This window comes from Belonocnema kinseyi, chromosome 6, assembly GCF_010883055.1.
Source record: "Belonocnema kinseyi isolate 2016_QV_RU_SX_M_011 chromosome 6, B_treatae_v1, whole genome shotgun sequence".
NCBI classification, from domain to species: domain Eukaryota; kingdom Metazoa; phylum Arthropoda; class Insecta; order Hymenoptera; family Cynipidae; genus Belonocnema; species Belonocnema kinseyi.
Genome location: NC_046662.1, coordinates 94,947,555 through 94,961,330, shown reverse-complemented (window position 1 = coordinate 94,961,330; position 13,776 = coordinate 94,947,555). Strand labels below are relative to the sequence as shown.

The 13,776-nt window shown below is 34.3% G+C and overlaps 1 protein-coding gene across 1 annotated transcript in view; it reads left to right on the top strand.

The window, feature by feature from the left end:
* LOC117174512 (cadherin EGF LAG seven-pass G-type receptor 2-like) overlaps nucleotides 1-13,776 on the top strand; it is a 34,663-nt gene that overhangs the window by 9,202 nt on the left and 11,685 nt on the right. Inside the window, exons 5-15 of the mRNA XM_033363696.1 lie at nucleotides 770-931; nucleotides 1,453-1,734; nucleotides 1,997-2,248; nucleotides 2,394-2,560; nucleotides 9,747-9,893; nucleotides 9,971-10,253; nucleotides 10,327-10,536; nucleotides 10,629-10,779; nucleotides 10,889-11,111; nucleotides 11,977-12,106; nucleotides 12,242-12,359. Of these exons, the coding sequence (XP_033219587.1) occupies nucleotides 770-931; nucleotides 1,453-1,734; nucleotides 1,997-2,248; nucleotides 2,394-2,560; nucleotides 9,747-9,893; nucleotides 9,971-10,253; nucleotides 10,327-10,536; nucleotides 10,629-10,779; nucleotides 10,889-11,111; nucleotides 11,977-12,106; nucleotides 12,242-12,359 (2,125 nt within the window). The remainder of the gene's footprint in view (nucleotides 1-769; nucleotides 932-1,452; nucleotides 1,735-1,996; nucleotides 2,249-2,393; nucleotides 2,561-9,746; nucleotides 9,894-9,970; nucleotides 10,254-10,326; nucleotides 10,537-10,628; nucleotides 10,780-10,888; nucleotides 11,112-11,976; nucleotides 12,107-12,241; nucleotides 12,360-13,776) is intronic.

The window sequence follows — 13,776 nt, the reverse complement described above, 5'->3', positions numbered from 1 at the left end:
ACAACTTCCCAGCAGAATTTGGCATTATTTTCGCGTAAGCCGACCGAGTTTTTGCGCCGATTCATAACCATGGATGAAACGTGGATCCACTACTACACTCCTGAGTCAACGCAACAGGCAAAACAGTGGGTTCCACCTGGCCAAAGTGCTCGGAAGTGTCCAAAAACGCAACAATGGGTCGGAAAGGTTATGGCCTCCGTATTTTGGGATGCACATGGCATAATATTCGTGGACTATCTTGAAAAAGGTAAAACCATAACCAAAGCATACTATTCATCATTATTGGACCGATTGAAAATCGAAATCGCCGAAAAACGACCTCATTTGAAGAAGAAAAAACCGCTTTATCATCACGACAATACGCCTGTTCATTCATGCTTAGTTGCACAAGCAAAATTGCATGAAATCGTCTTCGAATTGGTTCCTCAGCCACCGTATTCACCAGACCTGGCCCCCAGCGACTATTAATTGTTCCCTAACCTGAAGAGATGGCTCACCGGTAAGCGTTTTTACTCAAATGAGGAGCTCATAGCTGAAACTGAGGCGTATTTTGGAGACCTCCGATCGAGTACTTTTCGGACGGTATCATAAAGTTAGAAAATCGTTGTACTCGCTGTATCGACTACAAGGAGAGTATGTTGAAAAATAAAACCGACTTTGGCCAAAAAAACGTCTCCGTGTTTCATTTTTCAGGGACTTATCAGACTGTCTAGTATATAGAATCATTTTCAACATGAATTTAATGCATCGTTCAAAAATATGTTAATAGGGAGGGAACATTGAACTGATGTGCATTACGCCTAACATGAGGAGCATGGATATCGGATTTGGTTGGACAAAAAACCGTGCTCTTCTCAAACTCGAACTAGGAAGTGAAGTTTGGGAAGATCTGTACCCAGCTGGTAGCATCCTTAAAATTACAAATGCTCAGGTCGCTTAATTAAAACCTTCAATTAATCGAGTATAACTGAGAGGATTCGCATGAAAAGGACCCTTATGGCCCATTCTAGGTGTCTATTGAAATTCATTATTTTCGGTTTCAATGGAGAATAACCTGTATTGGCATTATATGCTCATGTCCCGAAAGCAACCGCAAATGGGTATATTTCATGTTCCAAAAAAAAGAAACACGTGCGCTCACTGATAAGAATTGTTAATTGGACCAATTATTTAGTTTGTAGGATATGGTACTGTTATTTTATGAGCTAGAACAACCATTTTCTTTGTTGCTAGTGCTAATTGAATAGTTACTGCAACTAATGGAATTGTTGTATCAAATAATAAAACAAGAGTATTAACTAATAAAATAGCAGAAAATTCATGGAATTTATATGAATATATGACCCTGTGTGTAACTTTGTACCGACCATAAGGGTCCTCTTCATGCAGGAGCCCACAGTTAATGAATATTTCGTATCATAATTGAATAATATACCTTCCCACTCATTTCAGAAATCTGCTATATATACCTGTAATATGGCGCTTAGATCAATGTCAGTTCGAGTGGAGGTTGTAAACCGAACTTTGATTCCACTCTGTCCAAAGGACAAATCGTGGGGGTTGGAGTGGCCGGAAACTGGGCCTGGTACAGAAGCACTTTTGGAATGTCCTCGTCATTTTATCGGCCGACATGCTTCCAGACCTTGCTCAATGAAAGATGCCACGTCAGCAAAGTGGGAGAGTCCTGACTTTTCAGATTGTTTATATGAACCATTAATATTTCCTTATGACAAGGTTAGTAATATTTATCAGTACTTACACATTTAATATCATTATTGAATTATTTGGACTGTTTTTACCACCTCTTCATTTCAAAAACAAATTTATATGGATCCATTTCCTTCAAATTCCCATTTCGAATTTTGTGAAATTTGTAGCTCAATACATTTTTTTTTAAGAAACTGTATTTTGCTTTAGTTTTAGAAACATAAGAACTCTATTAACATTTTTTTAAAGATAAAATATATTACATAAAGAATGTTTCAATACTTCACAGTTCCGCAGTCTCACTCTTGGTTATCAGAACACAAGTGGTTCAGAGACTGCAATTGAATTATGGGAACTTTTGCGAAACCGAACGTCTTCTTTCTATCCTGGAGAAGGCGATCGCATTTTAAATATTCTTGCCGAGATAGAATTGTATCAGTATAACATTGACGAAACGAGGGACTTAGGAAACTCAGCCGAAGAGTCGATTAGAATATTAAATCGAATTTTAGAAGAAGATCGAGCGATATACAATCAACAGGTAATGTATGTTCTTTTAAATGGGATTTTTATATCTTTCGTTAATATTTATAAGACATTTAAAGTCTTTATAATTATGAATTTTACCCAAAATAAGTTTCATTATCAATTTTCATCTTATTCACGATTAACGCTTTGTTTTTCAGAAATCACATCTTTTGAAGCAACTGGCGCAAAGATCATTATCTCATTGGACTCAACAGTCCGTAGATGCACATAAACACTTGAGTATGTCCTCTCTGATTTTGGACATGCAAACCTTGCAAGTGCGAAATAATTATGGAATAATGCAAGTTCCTTCTGACAATTATGTGTAAGTCTTCAAGGGAATAATATCAGGCTTGCTACAGAATTTCAATTTCAAAAACCAGGCCTTTTCTTAATTTTGTCCAAACTAAGTATTCAAAAAATTCCAGGACTCAAATATCACACAGTTTGAAAATTCTAGACCTTATACTCACTTCACATACGAAAAGTAGTGTAAATAGTGTCATAAAGAGTATAGCCAGGTAAAAATGTATAAAATTCCCTACAAGGGAATCAAATGTTGAGCCAGCCGTTTGAAAACATATAATCCAAAAAAAAATTTGGCAGAATTTCAAACCGTTAGCCGCCATATTGGATGAATTAAGGGGGTAACGTCCATTTTTATTCTTATTTTTCTCTGTTTCTTTAGTTAGAAAAAATCTGTAAAAATTCACAGAACTTTTTTCAATCATTCTCAACATGCAGGATTTTTTCGAACAAAATTTGACAGGAAATTAAAATCCAAAAAAATTATCAAACAACTTGTTCTGATCGTAAATCGTTAAAAGTTATCATCTATCGGGATAAATTATACAACGTTGATGAATGTCAGGTGTTGAAGTTTTGTTGTTTTCTGGAAATACTGACACAATTAAAGAATTTTGAGAGCAATATATTTTTAAAGGATATTTTAATTGAAATTTATCACACAGTAATATTAAAAAAAAATGTTTTAAATTTGTTGAGTTCAGTGAATTTTTCAGATGTTTGCTAACGATGCAGACAGAAAAAAAATATAAACGAAATTTGAAATTTTTGGGGAAAATCTTTTTGATTCTATGCTTTCAAATGCCTGACTGAACATTTGATTTACTTTGGGGGCATTTTTGGCATGTTTGCCCGGATATACCCTTTGAAAAAATAGTATCAGACAATGTTTCAAGCATTACATTTATGTTTAGTCCGAATATAAAAGTGTATAATCCGAAATCAAAAAGTGTGAAATGGAAAATTACCCTGTTTTTAAATCAAAATTTCCAGTTTTCTTACCTAGTATTTGAAAATTGATAAAAATGAACTTGCATTTATATTTAATGTTATTCTATAGCCTATGAGTGATTTAAATTTTTATCATCTTAGGCGTCAAGGTCTTTCCCACCTTCCTTGTTTTTCACTTAAATGCAAACTGAATTCGAGACTAATAAGAAAATCAAAATATTGTTGGATGAAAGTTCATTCTTTTGGATTCAAAAGTCTACTGTTAAATGTTCTGTTAAAAATCTTGATATACAGCTTAAATTAAATTTCTTTGTTAAAGATTCAACAATTTTTTTTAAAGTCATACTTCCCCGAGTAAAAATATTTCCTCTTGAGTTGCACTCGGTTCGTGTTGAGTTATTGAACTAAGAATATTGGTAAACTTTAAAACATAAAAAACAATGATTCAAAATTCACACTGACCTATTTTTAAAAGTCTCAACTTAATTGATCAATTTTTAATCAATTAACCTTTATTATCCAATTAGCGCTTTTAATATTGATTTTACTTCAATCTGAAATTAATATTTTTATTATCTTCCAATTTTAAATTATACCATTTCGAACTTGTATGAAATGGTACCAGTCTAAAATTATTAATTTCAAAGCTTACATTTTCCATGAAGGAATGATCATTTATTTTCCTTTGCAACAAATTTACACTATCATTGGAAATTGTTGCCACGATCAGCGAAAGTACTACTAAAAATCTCTGCCGAATTTGAAGCTTGATTACTCATTCAAAAATGGAGCGAGAAACTTTTTTTTGACCTGTTAGAAAGCTTATTAAATCATGCGTCAATTGAGATATAATAAAGATATTTTTGATTGGTTGCAGAAAGTATACGACGTGAGACGTTTGTTAAAAAATACGAGAATTATTGAATAGGGTTGTTTCACGATTTTAGGTGAAATAATTTTTTGATACATAAGTTTAATCCGAACCGAAGATGCATTATAATTTTTTTTCTGTTAAGTCGTTAAATAGAAAAAAATTATTAAAAATTGAAGGCGGTAAAACACATATTCAAATTGGAGTCACGTGGGTGTCACGTAACTCAGAGGTTCTCATAATTATCTATCATGAAAACCATGAAAACTAACGAAACTCATGACGAAAAGGTTAGGCCACGGTCTGTTGCCAATTCTGACTATTTTGATTTTATAGCTTTGTTTTTTAAGGTTTATGTGATGGGAAAATGTTATCCTGTTTTAATATTTGGATTAAGAGTCAGTATTATGTTGAAGGAAAGCATTACGTACAATTATGAACACATTTTAAAATCCTACGTATTTATGAATTGTTCAGTAAACATGACTTCATATAAACAATTTTTCAATGAATTCTTTAAACATACCATAAATATATCCATTTTCGGTAGATTTGTGATATTGGCTTTTACGAAACCTTCTTTTGACATTTTTTTAAGCAATACTTCGCGACTTCTATTTTCGATGTACACATAACCAAAAGAAAACATCGGCACAGAAAATGATATTTGAGAATCAATAACACATGAGCTGTGATTGGTGGAAAATCCGACCCCTTTGACGACAAAGTTGCCCTCCAATCGACATCGTGAATGAAAATTCATATTTCAACATTAAATTAAAAATAGTAAGCAATATGTAAAAATATTTAATGGGCGTCTTCAAAATTAGTATTTTATATACTATTAGATCCATTTATTAGAAAAATGATATCTGATTTTGGAAACAACCCTATTATGGGCCTTGACATAAAATTGTGGCATGACCTAGGCAAGTTGTAGCAAAAATCTCAAATTCATGGTACATAATCATCAAAGCCTCGTCCTTAATCTAAGTTAATGACACTTGAACGATCTGTACGGGTTACAGTGATTGGACTACAAATTATCCAAGTCTCAAATGTCAACTTTCAGTCAGCGCGTACTGCTGTAGACCGCGAGAGCGGTGATTTCCGAGGATTTCATAGATTTTATTTCCTGAATTTAGCTCATGCTGACACGCAGGAAAGTTATTTAAAAAACTTAAATCAAGAGAACGTAATTTTTCAAAACTTATATTTACTTTAATCCAATAAAACTTCAAAAATATTCAGGGATTCCAAGATATGATTAAAAATGTTCAAGCGGATCTGCTTCGAGTTTGATCAGCATTTTTTAAGTTAGTTAGTATTAATTTGTCACCTAAGGGTTTACATGACTTCCATTTTATACAATACCTCTGTTTACATATTTTATACAATTTTATCCTTACCATTTACAGTTATTTACAACTATTTACGAAGACTCTTATATCTAGATCCTTATTTCTAGTTTTTACTGTAACGCAATTTGAGACGTGTTAGCGAACTAGTGAATGAGCCATCGAAAGCGAGCGAGCAAGCGAGAGAGAGAGAGAGAGAGAGAGAGAAAGCGAGAACGCATCACATCTTAAACTACTCATGTTATTACATGACCATTACTTACAATTCTTCACGCTTCTATTCCAAGCGACTTTCGTTTCCGTTTCCTTTTTCTTTTAGTTCTCCTATATCTCCATTTTTACCACTTTTCACGTGCATTTTTTGATTCTTTCTCATTTGCTCCTCTAGCCCCCTCCAACTTCTTCATCCACTCTTCCCCCAATCATCCTCCCCTAGCATTTTTACCACATTCTTTTGCTAGCTTCCTTTATCTACAATTCGTCTTCTACATCTTTCATATACATGCTCTTATGTTTCCTGCTCCTACTTACATATCCTGCACTTTCTGTTTTCTTGTTTTTCTCAATACATCCCTTCCCTTAACTCTTTTCCCTCCTTTCTTTTTTCCATCTCGTTAATTCTATCGCTTTCCCTCTCCTCTCCTCTACCTCCATCAAACAATTTCTTGGTAACTCCCCTCAGTTTTCCTCACTTGGCTTTATCTCAAATTTCCATGCCCTCTTTCCCCCTCTGGTAATTAATTTATTCCTTTGCGCTTCTTCTCTGACCATATATCCCGACGTTCTCCAGTCTGCCCCTAGCGTTTACATTATATACCTTTCTTGTATACTCTCTATCTCTTTCTTTTCTTTCCATCCCCATATCTCTGATACATAACCTGATACCGGCCATACCAGCGTACCAAATAACCACATCCTCCTTCTCTAATTTTTTAACCTTCTTTTTCCAATTCCCCATATCTGTTTTATTAACCCTGCTACCTTTTTTTCCTTTCTCTAATATGAGCTCTATTATCTCCATCTGTTTGCACGGTATATCCAAAATATTTGAACTCTTGTACTTCTTCCAACTTTACTCTCTTCCGTCTCCCCGTCCATTCTTTCTTTCTTCGTCCTCCTTTTCTAAACCTCATTATATTTGTCTTTTCTAAATTTAAATTTAACCTTTTTCCATCTAAGTATTTCTCTAATCCTATAATTAAGCCTACTTGTTCTCCTACCGTTACCCTGCTTTTTGTCTCTAAAAATGTTCGATACTCTCTTTATTAATCCCTCTCTTATTCCCTTTTTCACGATAAGTTTTTCTATCTCGCCGCGGTCTAATAAGTCAAACGCCGCATTTAGGTCCATGAACATTACTATCATTGGTCCTTTTTTCCTTTTGATCATCTAATTCACTAGATAGTTCAGAAAACATATATTGTACATAATCTCCATCCCTTTTCTAAACCCTGTCTGATTTGGAGTTCTATCTTTTTTCATCAATTTCTTTCTTTAATCTTTCCGTTAAAAGAGTCACATATATTTTATACGATGCTGGCGTTAGTGTCACTGCTCTATAAACTTTAACTTCTCCCCCTTGGCCGTTCTTCCCTATGAACATCACTACTCCTTCCTTCCATAACTCTGACCACCCCTCTCCTCTCCATACTCTTTTGCACATTATGCATGCCCATTCCTTTAATTCTGTCCTTTTGTAATTTTTGTCTTCTTCAAACCTTTTATTTTTCTCCTTTTTTATTATACAACTCAGTATACTCCTTCTTTTTTCTCCTATATTTTTCTTCACTATTTGTGCCTTTTCTCCGTTTCCTTAATACCCTTCTAACTTCCTTCTTCTTCTGTTTACATTCCTCATCCCATCTACTTCTATCCTCTCCTTAACTAACTTCTTTTTTCTTATGCACAGTCCTTCAATTGACCAATCCCTTCTTCCTGATCTTTTTACTTTTACTTTCTTATTAGCCTTATATTTACAACTCTTTTTCCCTCTAATGGCACTATTATGGGAAAGTGATCCGCATCTATAAAATTTTCTACCTCTATTTTCTTGACCTTCTTTTGTACCACGTCGTCGACAAACACATAATCAATTACCTTTCCCCTTTTTCCTCATGAACGTGTATATTCTCCTTTCTTATACCCCTGTATATTTCCATACAAGATAAACCATCCCATGTCCTCTAGGCTCTTTAACAATTTCATTCCTTTCCCATTCAGTATCTTATCTTTGGATTTTCTTCCTCGCTCTCCATCCCATCCACCTCATTCATCTCCTGTTCTCGCATTAAAATATCCTCCTAATAAAATTCTAATCTGTTGATTATTTTCTTCCATAAGTTCTCTTAAACCCTCTGATTTCTCCTATATATCAACGTTCACATGCGCCCCCACTATCTTCCACCTCCCTTCTACCATATTTATCTTTTCTACTATTACTTTTTTTATTTTTTGTCCTTTATCTGTTTGCTATTGTTCTCTGTTATACATTCATCCCTTACTACCATCATCATTCCTTTCCTTTGCAGTTTGAACCTGTAAATTGTAATCTGTTGAGAATTTTCCCCTTATATTTCCCATCCCTTTTGATCTAGCCATGTTTCCTTCATTACTACTACATCACATTGTGTCGAATTTCTTAACCCATGTTCTCTTTTCCTTTTTTCTTTCCTCTTCTGCTATTTGCCTTAATTTATACTGCATCTTATTTTCTACTTATGTTAAATCATCCTCTACTCTTCACTGGATTCCATATAACAATCTCTTCTTTGTCAGCACTTTCCTCTTATGATTTCATTTCTTTAGCTTCACCAGTACCATTCTCTCCCTTCTTCGCTCTTCCCATCCTACACTTCGCACTTTTTCTATCTCCACCGTGGCATAAATCCTTTTTAGTACCTCTTCCACTCCTACCATCAACTCTTTTCCCTCTAATCTCAGACACATCAGTGTGTTTCTTATTCTCTTCTCGCTCTCTCTTTCTTTTCTATTCTTTGTTCTATTTTTCTCGGGCTTTCCTTCTCCCCATTCCCATTCTCCCTACCTCCAAACTCCCGGTTGGAGCTTTCTTTTTTTATTATTCTAACTTTCAGTTCCTCTACCTTTTTATTACGCTTTTCCTGCTTTCCTAATCTTTGCTCAATCGTTTGCATCCTTTTTTCTAGTTTCTCCCTAACTTCTTCTCATTTCCTAATTTCGCTCTTAAGCTTAGCCATTTCCCGCCTAATTTCTTTATTTCCTTTCCCTGTTTCTCCTGCTTTTCTTAATACATCCCCATTACTTCTAACATCATTTTTCGCACGCCACTCAACTGTAAATTTTCTTCTATTTGCCCTTTACGTTCAAATTTTTTTCCTCTTCCCCCTCTTCTTTCTCCCTTTCTCTAATTTGTTCCGTTCCCGGTGGCGATCTGTACATTTTAGGATTTTTCAGGGTGGATCCTTTTGCTACCTGTTCCTGACTACTTCCTCTCTCTACCCTATCCCTTTTCCTATTAACGAAGTTCTCGATGGATCCAAAACTGTCGGCCCTCAAACTCTCTCTATCTCTACTGTTTTTCTGTACTTTCCCCTTTGTTCCTCTACCTTCGGTTTACCAAACACTTCCTCGTTTGAGTTCCCAATATCCATCAAAGGTACAAAATTCAAGAAATTCTCGCTTTTTTTTAATCCTTACGTGGTTTTTTTCTCTACAATAATTCAATATATCCCTATTTGAGGTCATTAGTAGTAATAGTGTGACTATTTTTGAGACCATACTTTTTTATTAGCGTTTGAAAAAAAATCACATATATTATAGAGGTCATAATAATCAAGTTTACTTCACCCAAAAAATTCAAGAATACCAGTATTTCTGGATTGTTTTATTGCTTATTCTATTATAAGAAAATTTAATATAAAAAATATTGTATCTAAGACTTATCAATAATTTATTGCATACGGATTACCTGAATAAAAATATTATAGAAATTTGTTGGCAGTATATTAAGGATAAGTTTTAAAAACTTTTTAACTTATACATTGTAGATATCCACACTGGTACCATGACAAAATTACGATTCGCTCGCAACGAAAACAGTCAGTATCCAATTCCAATTTTTCAATCACTGGCAGCGTTATCGTTTTTAGAAACTTGGCCCGTCTCATGCCTACAATATATAAAAAAGAACTCGAGTAAGTATTTATGGAAACTCTAGATTGTGTGTAAGCTGATGAAAATTCAATGGTTTGATAATTGTTTCTTTCTTTAGAGATGGCAGCGAATTGAAGTATAGAATCGATTCTCGAGTTGTCCTGGTAGCAGCGTCTAACCATTTCCCTAAAGAAAAAGATGATATTTGGGTGGATTTACGAATACGCCACTCAAATAATCAGTCAGCAGTTTGGAATATTTCCTGTGGTGTTTTAGATAATTTAGGGTCATGGGATTTAAACGCCTGCACTGCTACCCCCTTTCTCCAGGAAAGGACGGTACAGTGCATTTGTCCAAGTACAGGGACATTTGCAGCATTTCTTACATCTCGGACTGTTAAAGTAATAAATTTTGTAATAATGAAGATTTTTATAAAAATATTGTAAAATTGAACTATAATATTGTTTCTTGTAGGTTGTTCTAACGAAAAGCGAACGAACGCCCTTCATTGTTATATTTGGTTGTGGTAGTTGTCTACTTCAATGTTTATTATCGTCGTTAATCATAGGTCTGTTTTGGTGGAATAATCGAACGTGGATAAACTTTCTTAAGTTGCAATGCTGTGGTGCAATTATTGCAGCAATGGGAATGTTTATTTATGCAGCGTACAATAACCTTCCCGAGGTACTTGATCAACATATCGTCTGGCTTCTCACCCTGAAGCCTGGATTTATAAAACAGGCTTTTTAGAATAAGAGATACGTTTTAAATTCTAGAGTTCTTGGACTATCGTGGCAGTAAGCTTGGAAACATTTCTGCTTGTTGCTATGACAGCACCAATATCTCAGGTACTAATTATATACGCGGAGCTTACAAATATCCGTCCTGGCCACCACCTGCAGCCGACAGTAATTGCCGTAATTACTGGTGATTATAAAATAAATATTTCTAATATTAATATATTTGTACATATCCAAACGAGGACTTCTTTGAACATTAGAAAGACCTTAAAGTTAAGTCTATTCTAAATTTGCAGGTGTTCCAATTTTGTCAGTTTTGGCAACCGAATTAATCCACAAAAGCGCAGGTTGGCGCCACGAATCATGGTGGTTAATTTTCGGCAGTGGAGTATATAATATATTCATAACTTGTACAGCCATGATGCTTTTAATTTTCGGTTTGTTATATGGAGGGGTACTTCTCAGAAGTCGAGCCCTCGTTAAAGGAAGATTTGTAAAAAAAAAATCCATTGAAGCCAGGTAAATTTCCCTTGAACTATATACATGGTGTCCATAATGTAATAAAACGCCTAAATAATTTTTCAGTTAAAATATTTTTTCAAAAAGGTCAAGACCATTCTTGGAGTAACTTTTAACGAGGAATCTAATGGTCACCTTGAATTTGACCTTGAGCTTGACCTACAAGGCTATTTCCAGATCAACTTTATTTTTATCTGGGAACCCCTATGGGTTGGGTCCAGTCTGTACTGCTTCGGCTCAGTTGTTTACGAAAAAGGTCGAGGTAATTCTTAGAGTAAATTTTAATGAAGAATTTAAAATAACGCTGAATGTAAAAACTGGACCTTCAAATGACCTTGAAGCTTAACCTCGAAGTCAAATTCAAGGTTACCACTGTATTCCTCGTTAAAAGTTACTTTAAGAATGACCTCGACCATTTTCGTGAACACTTGAGCCGAAGCAGCACAGATTGGACTCTACCCATATCTGGATCAAGCCTAAAAACCTTCAGCTGAAGTTCAAGGTCATCCTTGACCCATGATCTGAGTATGTATTTGGGCGTAAAATTTCTCGCTCATTTGAATTCCGTGGTCAAAAATATGGGTTTCCATTTTAATAAGAAGTTGATCTTGAAATAACCTAGAAGGTCAAACTCAAGGTCATCATTAACCCATGGCCTGAATACATGCTTGGATGTGAAATTTTCTGCTCTATCGATCGCCATTGTTAAAAATAACGGTTCCCATTGAAAAAACACAAATTTGACCTTAAAATGACCTTGAGGGTCAAGCTTAAAGTCACGTTCGAGGTCACCACTGGATTCCTCGTCAAAAGTTATTCCAAGAATGCATGAATTTAAATCAATAATTTCGTTTTTTTGTCACAGACTCCATATGGTTCATCGAACGACGGTTATAATCTGTGGTATTATTGCCATGGAGGCATCTTCGGTGTTTTATATAAATTCAACATCGATAATCGTTCATTACGTATTCGCTCTATCTTCAGCTTTACTAGTGAGTTTGTAGACTATATATCTGACATTGTAGATTGCACTTTGTAATTGTAGATTGCACATTATACATCGCAGGTGAATATAATGATCCTTCAGATTTTAGTTAATGGCTCTCTGACGGAATGTTTCTCTTCAGGGGTTCATTATCTTTATGATGTATGTCATAACCAGCGAGCTCAAGTGCTTGGTCTCCAGGTGCAAGTTGAGGCATAAAGGAGGCATAGAAGAAGAATGCATCTCAGATCAAATTAACGGTACATTTCACTTCGAATATATTTTACAAAATTACAATATTTTCAGGATAAATAATAGTTTTTCGGCCATTTTTTCCCCTTTTTTAAAAAGAACTTACCCCCGACCCTTTTTAAAGATGACCGGCAATGGTATATTATAAATTCAAATTTTTTTAAACACTAAACAAAAAGAATTTTTCAAGAGATTAATTCACCGAACTTCTTTCTTAATCTTATTCTAGCTTTGGGACAAAAACTAAGATCTCGGAACCCTTGCTTTTTGTATTTATGACCATTAAAATATTTTAAATTTAAAATTCAATATAAGTAAAAAAATCTATTAGTTGCCAAATTAGACCAAGAAACATAAAATATCATTATTGGTTGTCTGGTGCCGGGCTACTGTGGAGAAGCCACTGAAGATTAAAAAAAGATGGTTCTATCCGTGAAATTCACTAATAATTTCAATTTAAAACAAAATGAAATAAATTAATAGGCATCCACCGTAACTGTGAAACTCGAAAGGAGAGAGATTCCGTGGGGAGGGAACTTGAGCAAGGTTTACATTAAACAGATAAATTAATTATTGAAGCATTAAAAAGAAACTTATAGAATAATGTAACGTTCGTGATTCGAACATTAAAGTTGGAAAAATTAGACTTATTAAGATATGAGGTGTATCTGTTATCTCAACATAAAAATAAACTTTAGAGAGCCTTTGAGTAGAATAAAAATGTTACAATCTAATAAAATAAATGCTACGGAGACGATATTACCAAAGCAATCATATTTATAATATATGATAAATACATATTATTAAAATTATATATATTAAAAACAAAGAGAATCATTGGCAATGTATACATAGTGATCAGCATAGGCCAATGATTGTGTCATTGGCCACTGATATGTAGTGAAATACAGTCATTGGCAAACTTGTTCGCCACATCAGGTTATATAGATTACTGATTTCGAAAGCACAGTGATTGGCCACTAGATTGTATAATCATCCATATAATAATTATCGTTATTCGTAAGAAAAATTTATAAACAACTATATGCAAGGTATCCAAAAAAAGTTTAAACAATTTTGAATGGATTTTTGAAAAGATAATTTTAGATACTGTGATTTTTAGACATTATGACCACATTAAATTAAAATCCAAAACTTTTTTCTTACATCTTTTATCACTATTTTAAAAATAATATTTGTTAATACGCGAATACTCCTGACCTCAACAGCTTTTCGTTTTAATTCTTTACTCGTATACGAGGGTGGATCAAATATAAACCGGAATTTTACAAATACTTTTCTTAGTCAATCGCAAGCACTCTTACAGTGTAGGTTCTTGTAATGTAGTGTATTAGGAGTGGGTAAAACGCTTGGTGAGATGTTTGACTCAGTCAATTCGTCAGTACAGCTATGAGTGAGCAACAG